This window comes from Sinocyclocheilus rhinocerous, unplaced genomic scaffold (assembly GCF_001515625.1).
Source record: "Sinocyclocheilus rhinocerous isolate Xijiao unplaced genomic scaffold, SAMN03320098_v1.1 scaffold1449, whole genome shotgun sequence".
NCBI lineage: Eukaryota > Metazoa > Chordata > Actinopteri > Cypriniformes > Cyprinidae > Sinocyclocheilus > Sinocyclocheilus rhinocerous.
In genome coordinates, this window is record NW_015664992.1 from 155639 (window position 1) to 181852 (window position 26214).

Genomic DNA, 26214 nt, shown 5'->3' on the forward strand with positions numbered 1-26214 from the left:
TATATATATATTAGGGCTGCACGATAAATCGCATGTGATATTTAACGCGCATCTTGCCAGAAAAGCCGGTTCTGACGAGCTGCGCAAAACCACGTTCATATTCGCGCGATTTTTTGCGCAGCTCGTCAGTGAACAACGGCTCTGTGTAGTTAATGCTGATCAAAATAAAATAAATAATAATAATATACTATAATGCCATATTATTCTGTATTAAGTAATGTTAATGTTGCTCTGTAATTCATGCTCTGCAATGTACAAAAATGACAATTAACTTTTGATTTATACAACTTGATCTCTACAATACACTTACAGACTATGTCTTGTACTGCTATACAAAAAAGAGAGACATCTTCAGAAATCTGCAGGCAGGTTTGTTTGTTATATCGTACAGCTGCGGTTGAAGTGAGTCAAACCATCATCAGCAGAGAGAGCAGGGCAGGACTTCCTCTGTCACGCTCTCATGTCACTCACACACACACACACACCTATCCTTATGGGTTCATTCCATAGGCGTAATGTTTTTTTTTTTACTGTACAAACTGTATTTTTAACCCCTTACCTTCTTTCTTAATTCTTACATTTTCAAAACACTTCATTCTGTATGATTTATAAATTTGTTTCCTCATGAGAACCTAAAAAATGTCCCCACAAGGACAAAATTTCCTGGTATTACTATACTGTGGGGACATTTGGTCTCCACAAAGTAGTGAATACCAGTACACACACACACACACACTCTCACATGCTGTGCCACATTCCTGCCAGCTGCAGAGTGACATCAGAATCCAGTCCAGACTCGCTCCGTCCCCAGCGTCTCACTCTCGCTGTCTGTCTCGCGTCTTCATTACCGTGTGCTGTGTAACGTAAAACAGCGTTCAGAGGAGGAAACCTGATGCTGTCTTACATTAACCCGATTCCGCTCAGTGTGCCGTCTCTCTTATCTTAATGCTCGCTTTGTGTACCTTTTCAACTTTTCAAAAGATGTCTGAAAGACCACAATAATCCACAAGACTCCAATCCATCAGTTAACATCTTGTGAATGCAAAAGCTCAGTGTTTGTAAGAAACAAATACAGTTTCTATTTCACTTCTGTCCAAAATACGACTCCATAATCCATAACGCTTCCTCCAGTGAAAATTCCATTTCTTGCTGTCTCTCACATCAAAATCCACACACATCTTTGCTGCTTTGGACTGTTTTTTGTTTGTAAACGGTGCTTGATCTGTGCAGATTTCTCTCCTGATTCACTGGGGAAAGTAACATTATGGATAGAGGACTCATATTTCAGTCAGAAGCTATGGTTTGAAGTTAAAATCATCTTGATGGATTTGTTTCTTACAAACACGCAGCTTTTCTCTTCTCAAGACATTAACTGATGGACTGGAGTTGTGTGGATTACTTGTGGATTATTGTGACGGCACCCATTCACTGCAGAGGATCCATTGGTGAGCAAGTGATGAATTGCTACATTTCTCTAAATCTGTTTCCATGAACAAACAAACTCATCTACATTTTGGATGGCCTGGAGGTGAATACATTTTCAGTAAAATATCATTTTTGGGTGAACTATACCTTTGAGACAGATTTACAATATTAAAATTTTCTTTAAATCATTTTCCCTGTAGTCCACTTGCAATGCATTTGCTATTGCAGTTATATTTTTCATACAGAAATCACCCCCATTCAAATGAATCAAAACAGGGAAATTAGAACAGCCAACAGTAAACTGTTCCCGTTATACAGTGTTAGCAGAGCAGACTCAGCTGCAATACTGCAATGCAAACAGCAGAACCTCTAATGTTGTCACTTTCACACCATAAGACTGCATACAGTAATATCACCCAGCTTGATCTAGGTAAAGTGAACTCAAGAAGCCATTAGCCTGAGTGATTAGATTTCTTTGTGACTTTCATCATTGATTTTTTTTTTAATCAAGAGGAAATCACTAACACGCCTTTTTGAACTCTTTCACTAAGAATACTGCAAATTTATCAACAATTCTTTTTGTCTTCAATTTAAGTTGTAAGAAAAAAATAAATAAATAAAAAATACACTTAGTGAGCCAATGACATAACCATCACCAGTTTATAATGTACACAAGACGAGAAAGCTGAAAAAAACTTGTTTACCTTTATTTTTTATTTATTTTCTAGTAATATTTAAAGATTTATTTCATGAAAATGATACAGATCTAACATGTATCATACTCCTATATGATGGTTCCAGGTCTGGGATGAGCCCTGAATAACAGTGCCTGCCAACAGATTCAGACTCCACCCAACATCACATTAACCTATGACAGCAAGTCAGCTAACAAAAAATGAAGGCAAACAGTATTTTATTTGACCAGTATGTCTGAACGTAGGCCAGACTGCACAAATATGAGGCATTGTAAACTTAAAGGGGTCATATGATGCTTTTTTAAAGATCATTATTTTGTGTATTTGGTGTAACAGAATATGTTGAGCAATTAGCAAGCATCCAATTAGTAAGCACCTCGACCAGACTTCTTTAGCCCCAATGGAAAGCACATTTACACTGTCTGAATCTTTCCCTATGCCCTACATAGTGCACTATGTGCCATTCACTGTACAGAAAATACTAACTCTGTGAACAAGTGACCAATTTCAGCTGCAGCTTCAGTGTCTATTTATAGTGTAGGGGGCGGATTCTTCAGATTCTAGAGAGCATTTGATTGGACAGAAAGTTTGATGAGAAGCTGAAGTGCGGGGTGATGTCCACATTGGCAGAAGTTAGAGAAGTTGAATGCTTATATCTTGTAAATGACTTGAGTTAAGCTTGTTAGCTGTTGCTAATTTCTGAATGTGCAATCCAATATGGAGATGTGCCTTTTAAATGTTTGTGTAGGATGTGTGTTTAATACCCTGAGGAAGGCCCTTAGGCCGAAACGCGTCGGTATTGTTAATAAAAATCTCCTTATCACAAGCAGTGCTGGAATCTTTCCTCACATTCTTGTATCCAGTTGATTTCATACACCTTGTGAATGGTAAAGTTGCTCCAGATCCAACCTCATATATCTTGTATAGGGCTGTGCAAATAATCGAATGCGATTTTCATGCGCATCTCATCAGTAAAGCCGGTTCTGTGATTAGTAGTAAATTTCCAGCACGTGCTTTCAGATGGAGCGGCATTTACTACACAGAGCCGTAGTTCACTGACAAGCTACGCAAAATCGCGTTCATAATCGGCAATGAATCGCCTGCGATTTTGAACGCGATTTTGCGTAGCTTGTCAGTGAACTTTACTCTGTGTAGTAAATGCCGCTCCATCTGAAAGCATGTGCTGGAGATTTACTACTGATTACAGAACCAGCTTTACTAACAAGATGCGCATGACAATCACATTCGATTAATCGTGCAGCCCTAATCAATAACATCAATATGATTAACCCGGCACAAATCCATAGATACAGTGCGTTCAGGGTTTGAAATTAACACCCACCAACCCGCCAAATGCGGGTAAAAATCAGCTGTGGCGGGTAACGCTGTCAAATCACTAGCCAATTTGGCGGGTTACTTTTCGTAAATTATGTTTACTAATTAATTTCTTGAGGAAGTTCTGCACAGATTTATGCGTTATCTATCTCTGTGTCAAAGTTTCTGCTATCTAATCTGTTAAGTCTGGTTTGTTTCATATTTCTGACATTTTTGTGTATTCCTACTAACATGACTCTGCTTGACATTGTGAATTTGCTGAATTCCCAGAGAATGCAACTAACATACTACATGAGTGAGTAGTGTTTTTTTTTTTTTTTTCATTTTGGGACTGATTGTGTTTGCATGCAGTAGTTTAGTAAATATGGCGGTGTTTTAGTGGCACACTAAAAGTAAATAGATAAATAAATAATAAATCCAAGATTATGAGATGAAAGTCATAATATTTTTAGAATAAAATCAAAATGACGAGAATAAAGTTGTTATATTGCATGAATAAAGTTAATTTAATTGAAAATTCCACCTACTCTGCAAAAAAACTCTTCATTCTTCAGCAACGTATGAATTTTTCACCTGGTTTTTTTTTTTTTTTTGCATATGGGCCCAGGGCTGACTTAAGGCCCGTTCACACCAAGGACAATAACTATAAAGATAACGATAAAGATATAGTTCTAAAAATCGTTCTCAATATTAAAGAATAGCAGAGTCCACACCACAGCTATAACGATAAAGGCACAGAGAAACGATATCATTGGAATCACTTCCAGAACAATATTTTTCAGCTGATGAATGATAAAAGCATTGACACCCAATCAGAATCCATCCTACAATCACGAGCTCAAGATTTTAAAGCGGCAGACGCGTGTGCGCTTAGAATAAACTGACGATATCGTACGCTGGTGTGGACGCTAATATCGTTATCTTTATAAGTTATCGTTCTTGGTGTAAACGGGGCTTTACTATGCTACTGTGCAGTACATACACAAATTTCAGCAAGATTTCTAGCAGAAACCTGGACAGTGTATGTGATTTACAAGAAAAAGAGACAATTAATATATTTAATGTCTATAGTATAAAATTAGCATATGGCATCTAATCATCAAACTTGAAAACACAAGGTAAGTATTTAATTTCTGCATTTGGTGTAGTTTTCACATTTTAAAATTATATAGACTTTTTTAGACTTTTTTTTTTTTTGCCAATAATTGCTTTTTCCTGTGAATGGCGTAAACATGCAAATATTAGTCATATTTGCATGTTTACGCCATTCACAGGAAAAAGATTGAAAAAGAAAAAGACCATTACAAATGATTGCTTAGAAAGCAGTGATTCAATTTACAGCTGCAACATTTCTTACAATTCCTTCATTACATCTTGCAAAAACATAAGTTCACTAGCACAGCAAGAGACCCAGCGTAATTAGGATTTCTGGGAAATGTAGTTTGGAGGAACGTCATTTTAAAAGCAATGTGGTAATTCAAAACCCTGCGCCATCTGGTTCTATAATCGCCTCCCACTCACAAAGAGCCCTTTCTGGTCCCTCGGCTTGTGTTTATTTTGTGTTCTCTTCTGTGTTTACTCTTATGGCTCAGGTACAGGAACGAGAGATCAGGTCAGAAAGACAGAGAAGAGAGATGGTAGGAGATATGTCTGGAATTCTCCACATGTGCACTTAACCTGCGCATGAACTCCAGGCTACGGCCAAATGTTTTTCAGCTAGTCATGGGAGTAGCATTCTCACCACTAACATAACAGTTCACTTCGCCCATAGTAGTGTTGTGAAATGCTCTCTTCTCAGGAACGTAGCCATGTTGGGAAAGCATAAAAAGACTACATTATAAAATAATGTTTAAGATACATTTGTTATATCACTGCTTACAGGTTTTAAATGTATCTGAATATAGAAATGTTGTCTGCAATGTACATCTGCAATCAAGCACAGGGTCAAAAGTATCTAATTTGGGAAATATTTGTTAGGTTATTATGGAGCAGAAGCAGCCCTAATAAGTTTAGCCCATTTGTTTTATTTTTAAATATAACCATGGGAGAAATAAGCTTCATAGCAAATGTGTGTTACTATTATTATTATTTGCAGCCAAACAAATTTTTGGTTCTTGAGTTATTTGAGTGTGTTTCTATAAGAATTTATATATTTTCGAGAATTTCGAGAATTTTTATAAGAATTTTCGAATCAATAATTCAGGACAACTAATGTAAAATAATTTATCTTCTTGATATTTAACAGCAATATTTCATGAGTATCTGTAGCAAGTGCAAGACATTTCCTGAGTGATTCTTACAGAGAAAATAATAATAATGAATACTAATAATTATCTGTCTGGAATTATAATCCATATTAATTTAAATCCACATTTAACCTGATATAGATAACAATGCAGAGAGTAAAGTAAATACTAAAACTGTAATATACAAATTATTCAAATTTGTATTAATTCTATTAAAAAGTTTATGAAAATTTGAAACAGTTAAAGAAAAAAACATTTAAAAATGGTATCAATGTAATAAATGTACCCTTGCATGTAGGGTTGGGTATCGTTTTTTTTTTTTTTCGATACCGGTGCCAAATCGATACTTTTAAAACGGTTCCGGTGACTAAACGGTGCCTGAACCGATACTTATTAAAAAAATAAAAAATCCCCAAAAAATGATGGATTGGCCATTATAATAGAAATAGAATAGAGTGCAAATGTTAGAGGGTCAAGTTTTTTAATTTAAAAAAAACAAGCAGATAAAATTAGAAGTAGCATTAGAATAGAGAGTGCTAGAGTTAGAGGGTCAAATGAAGATGAAAGAGATGTGTTTTCAGCCGTTTCTTGAAAATATTAAGAACTCAGCTGCTTGGATTGAGTTGGGCAGGTCATTCCACCAGGAGGGAACAGTTAATGTAGAAGTCCATGAAAGTTTTATCATAGGTAAAATGCAACATGTTTCAATACAAGCATTTCAGTCAAATGTCAGTCACATCTTTAACCCACTTGGGAAAAATCAACCCATGGTAACAGTTTAAAAGTAGCCCCGGTGCCATATTGGTACCGGGTTTCGGTACCCAACCCTACTTGCATGTACCTTATTTTAAAAACTTAAGTTGTACGTTTATGGCAAAACTTAAATCTGTTTAGATGGGAGATACATTTTCAAATTAATATTCATTTTATTGGAGGGCATTTGAGATATCATTGAGACCACATGTAAAACATACACTAGGTCTGGATTTTCAGCCCTAATGTGTCTTATTATATAGATAGTTTTCCTCCTCTTTTGGAAAGTCATGGAAACACAATAATGAGCAAGTAAGAACACAACAATGATACCTCCATTTAGTTTACTTTAAATGTGTAAAGGGTTCACATAGAGCAGAATGATGGGCTTTAATGTAATCTGAATACTTGAAATCAAACCCTACATTGAAAGGTTCATAACAAATTAGAAAATGTGTGTGACTGAAACATTCAGTTCATGCTATTCAACCATTAAGACATAGAGTCAATGCATACAAGATAAATGCAAAACAACACATCCTCTATCTGCGGTGCGAGTAAAAGCACTGGTCTATATGGGTCCACGAGATTATTCAGGCTGGAAGCCAGCATGGAGAATACCAACGGCTGGTGCAGGGCATGTGGCATCCAGTACTTTTGGCTGGAGAGAGGACAAACTTTGATGAGCTGCTATAGAAGGTGGGATTCCCAATTGCAAAGCAAACTACTGCCATGCCATTTCATAAGACAAACGCCTGTCAGTTTGTTTGTAGTGAGTAGGCATGGGACGATAACCGGTTTCAAGGTATACCACGGTTTGGAAACGTCACGGTTTCAAAACCACTAAAATTTTCCGTTATACCGTTCCTGCGGTATGCGCAGTTTTTTTACGTGTCGTCAAAGACGGAAAGTGCAGGACTCCCTCAGTTGTGTGCAGCGAAGAGCGTAGCGAGTCACACGACCCCTCCTCCTCCGGTTGGTGCGAGCGGAGTCACCTGTGTGTGGGATGGCCAAAGGAGATGAATCCCTGGAAATTTTTCCCCCGTCGAAAAAGACGATGTCTGTCGTATGGGAATTTTTCAGGTAACGTAGACTAACCATGTTCCTTACAGATGACGTTTTAGCGCCGATCGCTAAATAAATACTTCCAAGTCGAACATAAACTATATATCTGTGTCATCTTCGGTTTTCTCCCTCTTTCACCCCCGATCAAGACAGAATGCGCAAATGCATGCATTTTTTATTAATTTTTTTATTTTATTTTTTTACAGAAATTATGTTATGATTATATTTTTGATTATTGAGCTGCAGGTTTAGGCTCACTTAAGTGACTGCATTTTTTTCATTTATAGGGATTTTTTTTTTACAGAAAATAATTTATTTATGTTCTGATTATTGTTGAGCTGCAGGTTTAGGCTCACTTAAGTGACTGCATTTAATTAAGAATAATTTAATTATTTATTCTAATTATTTAGCCTGACATGTTTACTGTTCCAAAATGTTCTATATGTTTCTTAAAAATAAAATGTGTTCAGTGGAAAAAAATGTTTTTTTACCCAGACGTTTAAAAATAACATATTTTAGAGCTGTAATCGCAATACCGTGATACCGTGAAACCGTGATATTTTTTTTATCTAAGGTTATCATACCGTCAGAATCTCATACCGGCCCAATGCTTAGTAGTGAGTAGCCTTGATTTAAAATAAAACGCTTAATACTATTGTAAAATTGTAATTGATGGGATCAACCTTAAATTCTTACAGACACTTCACTACAGTATGTGACAGATGATCGCGTACGCTCCACTAACTACTCTCCTATTGGTAGTTGCTCCCAAAGGTCGCTGATCATTTGCATAAAGTTAACCATTTCTTCATTGTCAGTGAACATGCCCACATCACATCACCAAAACACTCTGACATGCATGCAAAGTCCAGTATTTATTAAGAAAGTTACAAAAAAATTATTTTTTTTCTTAAAGGGTAAAAAACAACAACTATTTACTCACCTTTAAATTGTTCCTAACTGACTTACTTTCTTCTGCTGAAAAACAAAAGAAGATATTGTGAAGAATGTGAGTAACCAAACAGTTTCTGGTCTCCACTGACTTCCATAGTATTTTTTTCCCCCATAACAACTGTTTGGTTACCAAAATTCTTCAAAATATCTTTGCGTGTGTGTGTGTGTGTGTGTTCAGCAGAAGAAAGACATTCATAGAAGTTAGGAACAATTTGAGGGTTAGTAAATGATGACAGAATTTCATTATTTATTTTTTTTGAGTGAACTATCCCTTTAAAGGGGTCATATGATGCTGTTAAAAAGAACATTATTTTGTGTATTTGGTGTAATGAAATGTGTTTATGCGGTTTAAAGTTCAAAAAACACATTATTTTCCACATACTGTACATTATTGTTTCTCCTCTATGCCCCGCCTTTCTGAAACGCGTCGATTTTTACAAAGCTCATCGGTCTGAAAAAGCGAGGTGTGCTCTGATTGGCCAGCTATCCAATGCGTTGAGATTGACCGAATACCTCAAGCATGTGACGGAAATGTTATGCCCCTCACCATACTGTCAAGAGCTTGTAACACTCCAAAGAGAAAGGAAAAATTGAAATCGCATCATATGACCCCTTTAATGCAGTTCATGGACAAAGCAAGGAGATTTTCGTGTCACTATCAATTTCCAGTAACCATATGAAGGAAAAGTACTCTCAAAAAAGGGTGACAGCCTTAAACAAGTGACAGCCTCAAATTGGTTTTAAATTGGGTCAAATCGGTTTCTATTATTTATCTGTGACGTTCTGTTCTCTCTGACTGTGGGTGTGACTGTGATGCACTACTGCGTCATGAGCAGTGAAGTCAAACGCTTGTGACAGCAAACATTCCAGACACTTGACTCTTGCACAATATCATCAACAGTCTTCAGAAGTCTAACCAACATGGGTTGCTTGCCTTCTTAAATCTCCTGCGGTTTCTTGCGTTCTACTGGTTGAAGAACAGCATTAGCAACACCAAAGTCATGGGTTCATTCACAGACAACACTTGGACTGATAAAATGTATAGCCTGAATGCTATACATATTTGGATTAAAGCATTTTCCAAATGTAATGTAAATCTCTTGGCGTCTTACTTGTCACCTTGTTGTTATACCTTATTACTTCATTGAATATAAAGGAAACTTCAAAGTTAAAGTCAATAATAGGTTACTTATACAATAAACCATCATTTCTCTCCACCTATATAATATACGCACAAATATATACAGACAGCATAATATAGGCGTCAATATATATAACTGTTGCTCTTTCTGACGTTCGAAATCATAATAAACATAAATTAACTAACTAAACTGGCAACTATAGGAAATATATCAAGGAGAGCACTGATTTTTAATCATATCTTTTGGATGTGTGTGACATTTAGTCGCATTTGATAAGTTGTTCCGAGTTCTGGGAAACAATGGAACATTCACATCCTGAATTATGTAACTGTTTAACCCCATCTACTGCTGCTACGCGACGCGACAGGAACGCTCACATTATAAACAACTAAGCTGGCAACGCTGCAAGTGCTTCGTTTATGATCAATGTAAACGTTCTCGTACATTCTGTTGCGTCGCGCGCTTGTTGACTTTCGCTGATAGCGTTCTATTTTGTCGCGTCGCGTTGTTCGTCGAAGTTGGTTACTGCGTTGGTCCTTTAACAAACATGGACGGTCACAAGAGGCGTAAACATTGCCCACACAATCGGATAAGTTCGCCGAACAGAAACTTTTTTCCATGTTATTACTCCACAACGCGACAGCCAACGCGTCACGGTGGGTTTTTCAAGGGGTGGGGCGTTGTATTTTCCCACCGCTGAAAACTTTCGCGCAATCGTTCCCACTGCAAAGCAACAGAAACATCAAAGCATCCGCATCCCTCTTTTGCTGCGACACTGAATATGTTGACCACTTAACGATTCAAATCGCTTTTGAATAGTTCATCAATGATATCCATATCTTCATTTTTCAAACCGTTCTCCGCTGTGAGAAAGTACATTTTCCATACTAGCCTACCAAAGTTGTCCTCTTCCGCGGGCAGCTGAAACTTCGGCAGCAAACCCGTGGAAATTAATGTATTAATGTGAACGAGTTGAATGATTACAGCGACGAATGCAGCTATTATACCAGAAACTTAAGAAAGCCGCCATTCCCAACAAACCCCAGCCGACCCTGAGCCGTCTTTTAAACGCGATGTATCCAGACAATGATCCCGCAGAAAGCTGCAGTTGATTTGTCAAGGACACTGCAGCTCGCTTGTGTGTACGGAAAGCCACTGGTTTTGGAAAGCAGCAGTCAAATACAAAGCAGAGCCCGTCTGCGTTACCTTTTTGCTGTTTCTGCTGTTGTATCCGTTGTAGGGGTTGATTCCCGTCCTTGGCGCTACGGAGAGCAGCATTTTTCTCAGCGCGGGGTCCGGAGCGGCGAGGCTGACGTCAGTCAGAGGAAGTTCAGGCGGGATCTCTCTCTCTCTTATGAAAACATAACAGGCAGACGAATATGGACATAAGTAAATCTCCAGTAGTACAGTATTTAGGCCTACTGTTATTCCACTTTTGCTTTTATGTATGATATTTAGGCTACCCATAATAACTTAATATTTAACTTCAGTGACATCTTTTTCGTGAGACCATCCACATAAACCAAAACCTGAAATACATTCAATGAAGGAATGTCAGTACAAATAGTACAAATAGTTTCATACATTTATTACTTTGTTGTTACACTTTTGATCCCTGTTGTACACTTCACCAACACATTTGAATATGTACGAGTGTTTTGTATTAGTTGCATTGTTTTGTATTATAGAAGAGGGTTGGCTTTACACACTAATAATTCTCTAAAAGAAAATGCTATCCCTAATTTCCTGATAAATGAATTGTATAAATTGGACGATGTGATCTGTCAAATCAACAACATATACATTTTGTTTCTCATACTACTCTGGTTTAAATAATGCATTTCTACAGTAGGCTACATATTGTAATGATTCTGTTATTCCACAAGGTGGAACGTCTAGGTTACTTGTGTAACCCTCGTTCCCTGAAGGAGGGAACGGAGACGTTACGTCAGTCATGACTGACGTAACGTCGAACGTGACTGACTGAAAGGGAACGTCTAGGGTACTTGTGTAACCCTCGTTCCCTGAAGGAGGGAACGGAGACGTTACGTCAGTCATGACTGACGTAACGTCGAACGTGACTGACTGAAAGGGAACGTCTAGGGTACTTGTGTAACCCTCGTTCCCTGAAGGAGGGAACGGAGACGTTACGTCAGTCATGACTGACGTAACGTCGAACGTGACTGACTGAAAGGGAACGTCTAGGGTACTTGTGTAACCCTCGTTCCCTGAAGGAGGGAACGGAGACGTTACGTCAGTCATGACTGACGTAACGTCGAACGTGACTGACTGAAAGGGAACGTCTAGGGTACTTGTGTAACCCTCGTTCCCTGAAGGAGGGAACGGAGACGTTACGTCAGTCATGACTGACGTAACGTCGAACGTGACTGACTGAAAGGGAACGTCTAGGGTACTTGTGTAACCCTCGTTCCCTGAAGGAGGGAACGGAGACGTTACGTCAGTCATGACTGACGTAACGTCGAACGTGACTGACTGAAAGGGAACGTCTAGGGTACTTGTGTAACCCTCGTTCCCTGAAGGAGGGAACGGAGACGTTACGTCAGTCATGACTGACGTAACGTCGAACGTGACTGACTGAAAGGGAACGTCTAGGGTACTTGTGTAACCCTCGTTCCCTGAAGGAGGGAACGGAGACGTTACGTCAGTCATGACTGACGTAACGTCGAACGTGACTGACTGAAAGGGAACGTCTAGGGTACTTGTGTAACCCTCGTTCCCTGAAGGAGGGAACGGAGACGTTACGTCAGTCATGACTGACGTAACGTCGAACGTGACTGACTGAAAGGGAACGTCTAGGGTACTTGTGTAACCCTCGTTCCCTGAAGGAGGGAACGGAGACGTTACGTCAGTCATGACTGACGTAACGTCGAACGTGACTGACTGAAAGGGAACGTCTAGGGTACTTGTGTAACCCTCGTTCCCTGAAGGAGGGAACGGAGACGTTACGTCAGTCATGACTGACGTAACGTCGAACGTGACTGACTGAAAGGGAACGTCTAGGGTACTTGTGTAACCCTCGTTCCCTGAAGGAGGGAACGGAGACGTTACGTCAGTCATGACTGACGTAACGTCGAACGTGACTGACTGAAAGGGAACGTCTAGGGTACTTGTGTAACCCTCGTTCCCTGAAGGAGGGAACGGAGACGTTACGTCAGTCATGACTGACGTAACGTCGAACGTGACTGACTGAAAGGGAACGTCTAGGGTACTTGTGTAACCCTCGTTCCCTGAAGGAGGGAACGGAGACGTTACGTCAGTCATGACTGACGTAACGTCGAACGTGACTGACTGAAAGGGAACGTCTAGGGTACTTGTGTAACCCTCGTTCCCTGAAGGAGGGAACGGAGACGTTACGTCAGTCATGACTGACGTAACGTCGAACGTGACTGACTGAAAGGGAACGTCTAGGGTACTTGTGTAACCCTCGTTCCCTGAAGGAGGGAACGGAGACGTTACGTCAGTCATGACTGACGTAACGTCGAACGTGACTGACTGAAAGGGAACGTCTAGGGTACTTGTGTAACCCTCGTTCCCTGAAGGAGGGAACGGAGACGTTACGTCAGTCATGACTGACGTAACGTCGAACGTGACTGACTGAAAGGGAACGTCTAGGGTACTTGTGTAACCCTCGTTCCCTGAAGGAGGGAACGGAGACGTTACGTCAGTCATGACTGACGTAACGTCGAACGTGACTGACTGAAAGGGAACGTCTAGGGTACTTGTGTAACCCTCGTTCCCTGAAGGAGGGAACGGAGACGTTACGTCAGTCATGACTGACGTAACGTCGAACGTGACTGACTGAAAGGGAACGTCTAGGGTACTTGTGTAACCCTCGTTCCCTGAAGGAGGGAACGGAGACGTTACGTCAGTCATGACTGACGTAACGTCGAACGTGACTGACTGAAAGGGAACGTCTAGGGTACTTGTGTAACCCTCGTTCCCTGAAGGAGGGAACGGAGACGTTACGTCAGTCATGACTGACGTAACGTCGAACGTGACTGACTGAAAGGGAACGTCTAGGGTACTTGTGTAACCCTCGTTCCCTGAAGGAGGGAACGGAGACGTTACGTCAGTCATGACTGACGTAACGTCGAACGTGACTGACTGAAAGGGAACGTCTAGGGTACTTGTGTAACCCTCGTTCCCTGAAGGAGGGAACGGAGACGTTACGTCAGTCATGACTGACGTAACGTCGAACGTGACTGACTGAAAGGGAACGTCTAGGGTACTTGTGTAACCCTCGTTCCCTGAAGGAGGGAACGGAGACGTTACGTCAGTCATGACTGACGTAACGTCGAACGTGACTGACTGAAAGGGAACGTCTAGGGTACTTGTGTAACCCTCGTTCCCTGAAGGAGGGAACGGAGACGTTACGTCAGTCATGACTGACGTAACGTCGAACGTGACTGACTGAAAGGGAACGTCTAGGGTACTTGTGTAACCCTCGTTCCCTGAAGGAGGGAACGGAGACGTTACGTCAGTCATGACTGACGTAACGTCGAACGTGACTGACTGAAAGGGAACGTCTAGGGTACTTGTGTAACCCTCGTTCCCTGAAGGAGGGAACGGAGACGTTACGTCAGTCATGACTGACGTAACGTCGAACGTGACTGACTGAAAGGGAACGTCTAGGGTACTTGTGTAACCCTCGTTCCCTGAAGGAGGGAACGGAGACGTTACGTCAGTCATGACTGACGTAACGTCGAACGTGACTGACTGAAAGGGAACGTCTAGGGTACTTGTGTAACCCTCGTTCCCTGAAGGAGGGAACGGAGACGTTACGTCAGTCATGACTGACGTAACGTCGAACGTGACTGACTGAAAGGGAACGTCTAGGGTACTTGTGTAACCCTCGTTCCCTGAAGGAGGGAACGGAGACGTTACGTCAGTCATGACTGACGTAACGTCGAACGTGACTGACTGAAAGGGAACGTCTAGGGTACTTGTGTAACCCTCGTTCCCTGAAGGAGGGAACGGAGACGTTACGTCAGTCATGACTGACGTAACGTCGAACGTGACTGACTGAAAGGGAACGTCTAGGGTACTTGTGTAACCCTCGTTCCCTGAAGGAGGGAACGGAGACGTTACGTCAGTCATGACTGACGTAACGTCGAACGTGACTGACTGAAAGGGAACGTCTAGGGTACTTGTGTAACCCTCGTTCCCTGAAGGAGGGAACGGAGACGTTACGTCAGTCATGACTGACGTAACGTCGAACGTGACTGACTGAAAGGGAACGTCTAGGGTACTTGTGTAACCCTCGTTCCCTGAAGGAGGGAACGGAGACGTTACGTCAGTCATGACTGACGTAACGTCGAACGTGACTGACTGAAAGGGAACGTCTAGGGTACTTGTGTAACCCTCGTTCCCTGAAGGAGGGAACGGAGACGTTACGTCAGTCATGACTGACGTAACGTCGAACGTGACTGACTGAAAGGGAACGTCTAGGGTACTTGTGTAACCCTCGTTCCCTGAAGGAGGGAACGGAGACGTTACGTCAGTCATGACTGACGTAACGTCGAACGTGACTGACTGAAAGGGAACGTCTAGGGTACTTGTGTAACCCTCGTTCCCTGAAGGAGGGAACGGAGACGTTACGTCAGTCATGACTGACGTAACGTCGAACGTGACTGACTGAAAGGGAACGTCTAGGGTACTTGTGTAACCCTCGTTCCCTGAAGGAGGGAACGGAGACGTTACGTCAGTCATGACTGACGTAACGTCGAACGTGACTGACTGAAAGGGAACGTCTAGGGTACTTGTGTAACCCTCGTTCCCTGAAGGAGGGAACGGAGACGTTACGTCAGTCATGACTGACGTAACGTCGAACGTGACTGACTGAAAGGGAACGTCTAGGGTACTTGTGTAACCCTCGTTCCCTGAAGGAGGGAACGGAGACGTTACGTCAGTCATGACTGACGTAACGTCGAACGTGACTGACTGAAAGGGAACGTCTAGGGTACTTGTGTAACCCTCGTTCCCTGAAGGAGGGAACGGAGACGTTACGTCAGTCATGACTGACGTAACGTCGAACGTGACTGACTGAAAGGGAACGTCTAGGGTACTTGTGTAACCCTCGTTCCCTGAAGGAGGGAACGGAGACGTTACGTCAGTCATGACTGACGTAACGTCGAACGTGACTGACTGAAAGGGAACGTCTAGGGTACTTGTGTAACCCTCGTTCCCTGAAGGAGGGAACGGAGACGTTACGTCAGTCATGACTGACGTAACGTCGAACGTGACTGACTGAAAGGGAACGTCTAGGGTACTTGTGTAACCCTCGTTCCCTGAAGGAGGGAACGGAGACGTTACGTCAGTCATGACTGACGTAACGTCGAACGTGACTGACTGAAAGGGAACGTCTAGGGTACTTGTGTAACCCTCGTTCCCTGAAGGAGGGAACGGAGACGTTACGTCAGTCATGACTGACGTAACGTCGAACGTGACTGACTGAAAGGGAACGTCTAGGGTACTTGTGTAACCCTCGTTCCCTGAAGGAGGGAACGGAGACGTTACGTCAGTCATGACTGACGTAACGTCGAACGTGACTGACTGAAAGGGAACGTCTAGGGTACTTGTGTAACCCTCGTTCCCTGAAGGAGGGAACGGAGACGTTACGTCAGTCATGACTGACGTAACGTCGAACGTGACTGACTGAAAGGGAACGTCTAGGGTACTTGTGTAACCCTCGTTCCCTGAAGGAGGGAACGGAGACGTTACGTCAGTCATGACTGACGTAACGTCGAACGTGACTGACTGAAAGGGAACCATGCGGTGTGATGTTATGGCTAAATATCATTTTTCGGTAGTGCAATATCTGCTTGTGGAAATTTGACAGAAATCTCCAAATCACATTTCAACCAAAACTCTAAACCTGAGACTTGCACATTTTGGTAAATGAAGCCATTTTAAATTAGGCTGTGCTAAATAAGTTGTAATCAAATTCAGTTTGAGTACATATAATGAGGGGGGTTTTTTTCATATAAAATTAAACATCACAAAGCTTTTTAATTAGTTGAGGAGAATCATAAAGAGAGTAACATGGGTAAATTAGTTTAGATATGTCTTGCTTCTGTCAAAAGAGTTCTGTCTATAGACAGATCTCTTATAAGAGATTTTATTTTCATTCTATTCTCTATTCTATATTTATTTGAAATGTGATTCATATAATCACATTTCAAATTGTATGGTTGAAATGTGATTTTGAATTAAAAAAAATATTTGTTCTATTGTTTTAAAATAATAATAATAATTCGTTACATTTATATAGCGCTTTTCTGGGTACTCAAAGCGCTTTACATGAAAGGGGGGGAATCTCCTCAACCACCACCAGTGTGCAGCATCCACCTGGATGATGCGACGGCAGCCATATTGCGCCAGAACGCCCACCACACACCAGCTTATTGGTGGAGAGGAGACAGAGTGATGAAGCCAATCAGTAGATATGGGGATTGTTAGGAGGCCATGATGGTCAGAAGCTAATGGGCAAATTTGGCCAGGATGCCGGGGTTACTCTGGATTATTACTGGATTATGCCTTCATCACTGTATGAATCTATGATTTAAAAAAATATATTACTGTGTCATCAGCAAAATTAACTAAATCAATATTCAGAATCAAAAATGGTAATTCATTTTATTTGTAGATGGTTGACAATTAGGTATAAGCTAGCATTTGAGTGCACATTAGAAACAGTTTTGGAGAAATTGAACAACCCTGTCTGATTCCACTAAAACTCTCAATTCTAGGAGTCATACCTGGATTGAGTTACATATAACTATAAATGCTATCACAGAACATTCCAATAACCTTTCAGAACCCTTCCCCAAAACTAAACATTCTAAGAGTTGTACAAATACATTTGTGTTTACAGTATTAAATGCCTTTAAAAAAGTATTTAAAAGTCTATAAAAATAAGGCTGTGATATTAAATCATTGATTGATAATCTATCATATCCGAAATACGATATTTAACTATTGAGTTTTGGTTAAATGCTGATTGATATTTCTCTACAAGTTTCCCAAGCACTAGTCTGAGATGATTAGCACACACCAAGGCAAGTCATTTATAGTTGTTTTTCAAATATCTAATGATAGCGGTTGTTTCTTATGTTTAGCAGTGTTAATAATCCTGTTTTCTATTTAGGGAATAAGCACCCTTTCTGAATGCATTCCACAAATGCATAATATACTGATTTCCTAATATCTCTTGATGAACTTTTTTTCTTCTTTTTAATCCAGCTGGCTCTTGAACGTATATAAACTCCACATGCTTTTTCAGTAACTCATCTAATTGAGACTGCAATGATTAATGCAGTGTTTTTGGTTATAGTTGTGAATTAACTACCAATACATTTATTTTCTCAATAAGTTCCCTTTGTTTTTGTTTCATCATCAATCACAAGAATTTCGAGTTTCGATGGCTATTCTTTAACCTTACATTCAAACCATTCCCATTGATTCATGGTAGACATATCTAGTTTTTCAATCTCCTCAATGAGTCGTCACCTGTTGACAGAATCTAACATTCTTTAACAAGTCATTATTGAACTTCCAAATATTAGGAGAGATTTGAGGTTTAGAGTCTCAAACATTGTCCATTTCCTGAAGTGTTACAACATGTGTGTTGAATACATTTTGGGTTTGATATCCCCCAGTAATCAATCACACTTGTTATTATACACAAATTCAAAATAGTATCATTATACACAGAATATGAACTTCTTTGAGGTTTTTCGGTCTAACCATAAATCAGGGGATATATTAAACTCTCCCCCCCATAATCACATTTTCTGATTTATAGATTGCTTTCCATTCGTTCACCAAATGACCAAGTTCCTCAACCATTTCTCCATTAGCCACTTTGTTATTATAACCAAAAATACATAGTAAGATGTCATATAACATATGTCACAGAGCCTGCGAACCTAAACCTTAAATAATACCAAAATTCCAGGCGAACATGAAAATCCATGTGCAAAAAGGTTGAATTTTCCAAAATTGTTCAGCCCTCAAAACAAAACATGTCTCCTGTAAGAAAACACAATTTGCTTTTTGTTTCGAAAATAATAATTAAAAAAATAGTTACGCTTATCACTATTTTTCAAGCCCCTAACATTCAAAGATTAAATAGAAATAGCCATAGATTTATAATGTAACTGTTCAACTTCATGCTATTATATAGGACTGAGCATATTGTCCTTTAAGGGCACCTATTATGCCCCTTTTTACAAGATGTAATATTGGTCTTGGGTGTCCCCAGAATGTGTCTGTGAAGTTTCAGCCCAAAATACCCAACAGATCATTTATTACAATGTTACAATGGAAAATGTCATTTTTGGGGTGTGTCTAAAAAGGAGCTGTTTTGGAGTGTATCGCTTTAAATGCAAATGAGCTGCATGTTCCCGCCCCATCTCCAGAAGAGGGCATCACGTATACGTCTCTCTGCATTGCATATCTACAGCAATACACAGCCGGTAGAAGCAACATAACTGAGAGCGAGAGAACCGGTGTTTAGCCGTACATATGGGAAGCCAAATGCACTGAAAGTGGGACAAAACAGCGCGATGTTACAGAGCTCGCGCCGCACTGACCTGCCATCGGTGCGGATCAATTGACCGAGACGCGCTCCCGAGCGAATCTCCCAGTAGCCCCTCACTGCAGAACACAAGATCCAGGGCGCGTGGTTGGATCTACATCTAGGAGGGGATCTACATCTAGGGGGTGGATACAGGTAGGTTTAGGTATATGTAAGGTGGAAGGAGTTGGATCTGGATCCAACCACGCCCTCTGGATCTTGTGTTCTGCAGTGAGGACCATCTCGAATCTCGCGCTACGAAAGGCGCAAACTAATCTCACAAGCGCGGCACTGATCAGTTAAACAATACTTAATGTACGCACACAAATACGGTTAAAAACACTAAGCACTATAACGACATGACATTCACAAAGGAGTCTGGATACACGAATTTAGGTAGATTTTGAGGCGCATTACCTTGAAAAATGAAAGCAATCCACAGCGTCCTCAGCAGATCAGATGTTGGGAGAAAATGAAGACTCTTATGTTCAGTCTTTCATCCAAACACAGAGCATCGGGATTGCTTACAAGACATTGTTGACGTTGCAGCTGCTCGAGCGTGGAGAACATGGAGGACAGCGTACAACCGCTGAGGGCGGAAACTATAGCAATGCAGAGCTGTCAATCAACCCCCGTGTCCCCGCCCTACGCAATGTGACGTCACACTGCATGAGAATCAAAAAGGCAGGCCTAGTGAGACTGACTTGGTTTAAAGGGAATTAAAAAATGAGCAGTGGGTGGATTTTTATCATTGTAGGGTGGTTGTGTTCACACACTGCCAACACACATTTATGTCCAAACACCATGTAAAAGTGGATTCTGCATAATAGGTGCAGAATCAAAACCAGACCAACTCATTGGATATGAACTGTGGTTTTCTAACTTTTCTTAACAGCTTTATAAGATCATTTCCACCTTTTATATGCCTGAATGTTACCGTACTGGGATCACCATCAATTAAAGATCAACTCTTTCAGTCCATCAGTGAGTGAATAGCCTTCTTATAGAAAGGCCCGTTTCCCATTTTTCTGGCTTCTTACTTTTTTGGCCACTGCTTTGCACAAGCTTTGCGATCTTTCTTTGAAAAGTCGTCCTTCTGGAAATGGTCAAAATGAGGAGGGAGGAGGACTTGGAGCAGGCGAAGAACAGGGAGAAGGTGAGGGTGGGAGAAACCAGGGTGGTGATGATGGAGCAGGAGGAGCCAGATGCGGAACCCAGCCAGGAAGGAGGGAGGAGCCATGGTGGAGACTGGGCTGATCAGTTTGGGGCTGAGAAATGGTGTGTGCTCATATCCTACGTTGTCAGTTTCTTTCATCACTGCTTCAACTTCTTCATCACATGCCTCTGTGAGAGCAATAACGTCTCTCTGTAACCCTGTCCGGGTCATGACGCCACAGCCACTACAACACTGAAACCTGAAAAAGTACATCTGTATACTTGACAATGTATGAAACATGACTGATGTGAATAATTTATCTACAGAAAAAAAAGTGCATTTAAAGTCATACTTTTTATTTTATTCTCTCTCTCAATCCATCCATTTTAATTAAACTTTTATTTATTTGTCTTTTTTTTTTTAACGAAAAGCTCTGGTGTATGAAATGTGCTACAAATAATGTTTATAAGAAAATAAGAATAAGAAAATTGGGATGTTTACACTCCTGATTTTCACTCACTTCTGGATATCGGTTTTGGATTTGGTTTTTTTTGGAAATCACCGACAAATGCCCAAAATCAGAGGCAAATCGGTGCTCGTTCACGACAGTGACAGCTCATGAAATCAACTATAGCCAGATTTTAGCCTAAAACCTTTCACCTACACATCCATTTTATTCCAAAGTAATGCCTTAGAGACAAACTGCAAGAAGCAAAAACACATGTAAAAATAACTTTACCACTTAAAATATGAAACTGTACAGATATTCCCAGCAATTTCTACTTTTTTTTTTTTATCTGATTGATAAAATTACTTGTGTTACCCTGTAAGTAAGTACATTTTATTTATATAGCACATTTCAACATAGCAAAGCTATCCAAAGTGCTTAACAATGTAAAATAAAATTAAAAGAGCAAAGAAAACAGAAAAGAATAAAAAATAAAAAAAAAAGACAGACAATAAAACAACAATTAAATGAAATTAAAATGCTAAGGAGAAATAATAAGTTTTCAACCTCGATTTAAAAATGGTAATGGAAGGTGCAAGGCGGGCAGTCTAAAGGCAATTGGTTCCACAGATGGGGGGCAGTGACTGAAAAGGCTCTGTCACCCTTAGTTTTCAAATGGGAACGAGGGACAGATAAAAGAGCCCTGCCAGTGGATCTTAAAAGTCTGGTCGATGACAAAGGGATAATAAGGTCTCAGTGAGTTTATAAAACGAGAATAAAAACCAGCAGGCTTATTCACAGTAGCAGAGGTTACAGCAGGAACCTTAAAAAGAATGGGTAGTCAGATTGATTATTATCTGATATTAAAAGATAAGAGTTTCTGAATATAAACTGGTTAATTTATATGCGATCACTTGAAACACATGCAGGTACTTCTCTTTGATTGTTTAGGTCTAGGTCTAATTTATTTATGTGTAATTATTCATAAAATGATACTAAATACTTCAAGTTAAACAGGACTAATGCCAAGTAACATAGCCCCCCTCAGTTATGGGCATTGTGTCTCATAAAATCCACACAAATGAGTGCCTAAGCATTGTACATTCTGGTTGTTTACATGGGTACAAGCAGTTTAAGCATTGGTTTGGTCCTTCAAGCTATATGAAAACTGAATGATAATATGATTAGAAAAAAGTGAAATTTATATTGTATCCAAATATCACAAAAATAACAACTACTATATCACACTGGTAAGACATTTCATTTTATTAGGTCATCTTGAGCAACAGAAAACAACCAAAGCAAAGAACCAAAAATGATCAACTGCCTTTGCTAAACTTGAACAATTTTGAATCGTCTCTCTTTCCTGAAATAGGTTACTGTATAAGTTGATGTAATTTGTCTAATATCAATGCCTAGCAATGTCCAATTCAAAACCTGGATTGATGCAATTTCTACAAGATCTCCAAATTAAGCACTATGTTTAGCAGTGTTTTGTGGTAGATATGATATTGCATTTTGTCTTGGTCATAGCTAGCATTGTACATATTCTAAAGATACAAAACGTAATAATATTTTCACAAATCTATGACCTTGGCACAGTACCATGTAACACACCAGCGAAGCAACAACCATGCTAATGTGTACACACGATTCACACCTCCTACTTCTATTTCGGTTTAACCATTTTTGAACTGTGTATTTTTGGTAAAAGTTTGCAACTAAGATAGAAACCTGAACCAATATTTTCTAACTGAAAAGGGACTATGGACTTATTTCAAGGCTGTATGTTACTCCAATGAACTGCCTCAATTGGGTTGCAGTGGCAGAATCTAGTTGCAAAAGCTCGGTAAGATGATTAGATGGTGACACCTAGAGTTCAAAGTTGAAAATGCAAGCAAAGGTTGTGTGCTCCTCCCCCGTCCACACCACAAACTGCCACTAGCATTAGCAAGCAAAAGTTTGTCTGTGTCTGTGTCTTACATTTTATTCCCTTGACCAAGGCTTGTGTTGATTAGCCTGACACCAGCCCCTGCTGGTAGGAGGATATGTGATTTTCCTTTGGCCATAGTCATTAGTCACAGGGCCTGTCCCAATACACACACCTGTGGTGCAAAACTGGCTCAGGTATGAAAAATGCCAACACTCAGTAAATTTAGCTCACACTAAATCCATACCTACATAACACCGCTTCAGAAACAGGATGTGGGGCTAAGTGTATCCCATAATTCATAATTTTCAGGAGCAAGACAAGGAAAACATTTCCAACCAGATTTTCAGAAATGCCATAGGCATTCAAAATCCTTTCTGAAATGTGAATTTTGAAAGAAAATTCCAAGTTCCAAAGCTCACACCCAAAGATTTGTATCTGTACTTCCATAGGGCTGCACCAGCCAAGCGAGTGGAGAATAAATCACTAAAGAATTATTGTATTTCATTCTGTTTGGTACATAAACTCAACAGACTATGATATTTCTGTTTGCTGTCACCTGAAGACTTGTTGTAATGGTACTGAGGTCCATTCAGAAGAATTTCCAAATCATTCTCCTTTTCAATAAATCAGATCAAATTGTTTAGCAGAGACAAGCAGTTAAGGAGGTCAAGGAGCCCACAAATGAAGACAGCATTTGATGTGGTAAAGCCATGGTTACTGAGGCAGGGCTAAACAGGAAGCACTTTATCTCTGGAGACACGCATCAAACGGCTTGACATCATGTTATCTGATCTTAAAACAGTGTCTTCTCCTCATGCTTCTCAACTTTTATGTTTGAACAATCAAATAAAAACTGATGGCAGATCAGATTTTATGGGAGTGGAACGTTCTTGTCAAAGGCCTGGCTCTGAATGAGTTTAAGAGAAAAATAATTCCTATGTTCTAATGCCCATGGATCTAAAGTAAGCAGCTCGCATTGTTTATTTTAGAGTAATAGTTTGAAGGTTGTCTTCAAAATTGTCATCGGATTTACTGTACATTAAGAAAAGTCTGGCATACCCAACCACTGCAAATTTTATATACGAAGCCTACTCACTTCTCGGTGTGAACTGTTACAGTTACAATTATCTACTTTTTGTAGAAAATAAATCTAAAAGTTTACTTTGGAGATGGTGGCTGGCACAGTAGCTAGCTGAGGCGATGGCTAAATGTCATTGCCTCAGAATCTCTCTCCTTCAGACAGCTGTCTGTTTTCGTCATCTGCTCACCATTGAGATACGCTCTTCCAGTGGACAATGCTCAACTTGGCTCTCCCTTGCAGCTTTCCGGTGAGGACAACACAAAGCATATAGGATCATGGCATTGCACGAAAGCTTCTCCTGCGCAGTAACCAGTGAGCTCCCAGATGGACAGATTCTTCACTCCTTTGGTCGTCTGTGGTTTCTGGTTAGAGAAAACATGGATTTTCCTGACTGTTGAAGAATTGTTTTTAGCAAATACACTCCACTCTGTACACTCAAAACAGTAGTTGTGACATTGCTCCTTTAGGTTAGACTTATTTTATTTTATTAAAAATAAAATTTTATGTTCCTTCATGTTTCATCACATGTTTCATGTTTATTCAGCTTAGCTACAGCGATAGCTGGGAACCTTTAAGTTATTACTTCTATGAGTTTGTTTTGGACTTTCTGCATGAGAGCATCCTCCGGCTTAGCTGCAGTCCGTAAATTTTTTTGGTTAAAAATGATCCGAAATCAATATTTGAGCAAGTACATAACCAGCCAGTGTTCGAAACTATCGCCTTACTTTAGCCCGATTCACAACGATCAGCTTATAATAATGTTTTCTAATTTGAGTGGTACAGGTAGGTTTTTGCGGGAAATTCGAGCATGGCACTGCGTCATTACGTCACGTCTGTAAACATAAAGAAGTTGTCCCGGCTACTAGGCTATCGCATGTGAGGATCCTGCAGGTGGCGGATCGTTTATAGCCTTTTCTCACAGCAGCCAGAATAATTACAAATTAATAAATACAATTAGATTAGACTGTGCAGAAATTGAAATCTACACGCTAATACACACTATACTCATAGTCACGCAATGCTGATGTTGTTAACTAACAATCTGAGAATAAAGTATAACAATAATAATAATTTGCACGGTTTGATGTGATATGAGCTAATTTAGATTTATTCATCATTGGTAGCGCAATTTATTGTAATGGTTTTTTCCTCAGTTGGTCAGAACAAATGTGGCAGATTTGTTACTTGTTCAGATGACAATATCCGGTGAAAATTCTTATTTGAGTCATATATTCCAAGACGTAGGCTAGAATCTGTAATTCTGAAGTACAGTAAATATCCACACCGGTGCGGTGACTAACTGCCACACATACTCTTCGGAACATTAGATTCATCCGCGCTGGAGCCGTGCCGGCACACAACCCACGCAAGCTAGATAATTCCGCACTCAGCTGCAATTGCAGGTTTTCAAACAGAGATGGCGACAAAGAGGCAAAACTTACAGACTGCAGCTTTAAGTATAAATTAAACATAGGGTGAGTCTGAAATCACATACTGTCTAAATAGGTTTTTTGTGACCCTGGACCACAAAACCAGTCATAAGGGTCCATTTTTAGGGTCAAGATTTATACATCATCTGAATAAATATGCTTTCCATTTATGTATAATTTGTTAGGATAGGATGATATTTGGCCGAGATACAACTATTTGAAAATCTGCAGTCTGAGGGTGCAAAAAAAGAACAAAAGAAAAATTGAGAAAATCACCTTTAAAGTTGCCCAAATGAAGTTCTTAGCAATGCATATTACTAATCAAAAATTAAAATAAAAATATAATAAAAATATTAAAATTATATATATCTATAATTTTGACCCATACAGTGTATTTTTGGCTATTGCTACAAATATACCCATGCTACTTAGTTTTGTGGTCCAGGGTCACATTTGAATTTGAACTTACTTCCCAACCATTAAAAAAGTATGTTCTATATAGTATGTATTTGGGTAATATGAATACACCGGTGCGGTGACTAACTGCCACACATACTCTTCGGAACATTAGATTCATCCGCGCTGGAGCCGTGCCGGCACACAACCCACGCAAGCTAGATAATTCCGCACTCAGCTGCAATTGCAGGTTTTCAAACAGAGATGGCGACAAAGAGGCAAAACTTACAGACTGCAGCTTTAAGTATAAATTAAACATAGGGTGAGTCTGAAATCACATACTGTCTAAATAGGTTTTTTGTGACCCTGGACCACAAAACCAGTCATAAGGGTCCATTTTTAGGGTCAAGATTTATACATCATCTGAATAAATATGCTTTCCATTTATGTATAATTTGTTAGGATAGGATGATATTTGGCCGAGATACAACTATTTGAAAATCTGCAGTCTGAGGGTGCAAAAAAAGAACAAAAGAAAAATTGAGAAAATCACCTTT

General features: G+C 40.0%; 1 protein-coding gene across 2 annotated transcripts in view; it reads right to left on the reverse strand.

Annotated features, from left to right (window-relative positions):
* LOC107730618 (RNA-binding motif, single-stranded-interacting protein 2-like) overlaps window positions 1-10962 on the reverse strand; it is a 46279-nt gene extending 35317 nt beyond the window's left edge. For both annotated transcript variants that reach the window (XM_016541478.1, XM_016541479.1), the window contains exon 1: window positions 10822-10962. In XM_016541478.1, the coding sequence (XP_016396964.1) occupies window positions 10822-10893 (72 nt within the window). In that variant the 5' untranslated portion in view covers window positions 10894-10962. The remainder of the gene's footprint in view (window positions 1-10821) is intronic.
* Between the last annotated feature and the right edge of the window lie 15252 nt (window positions 10963-26214).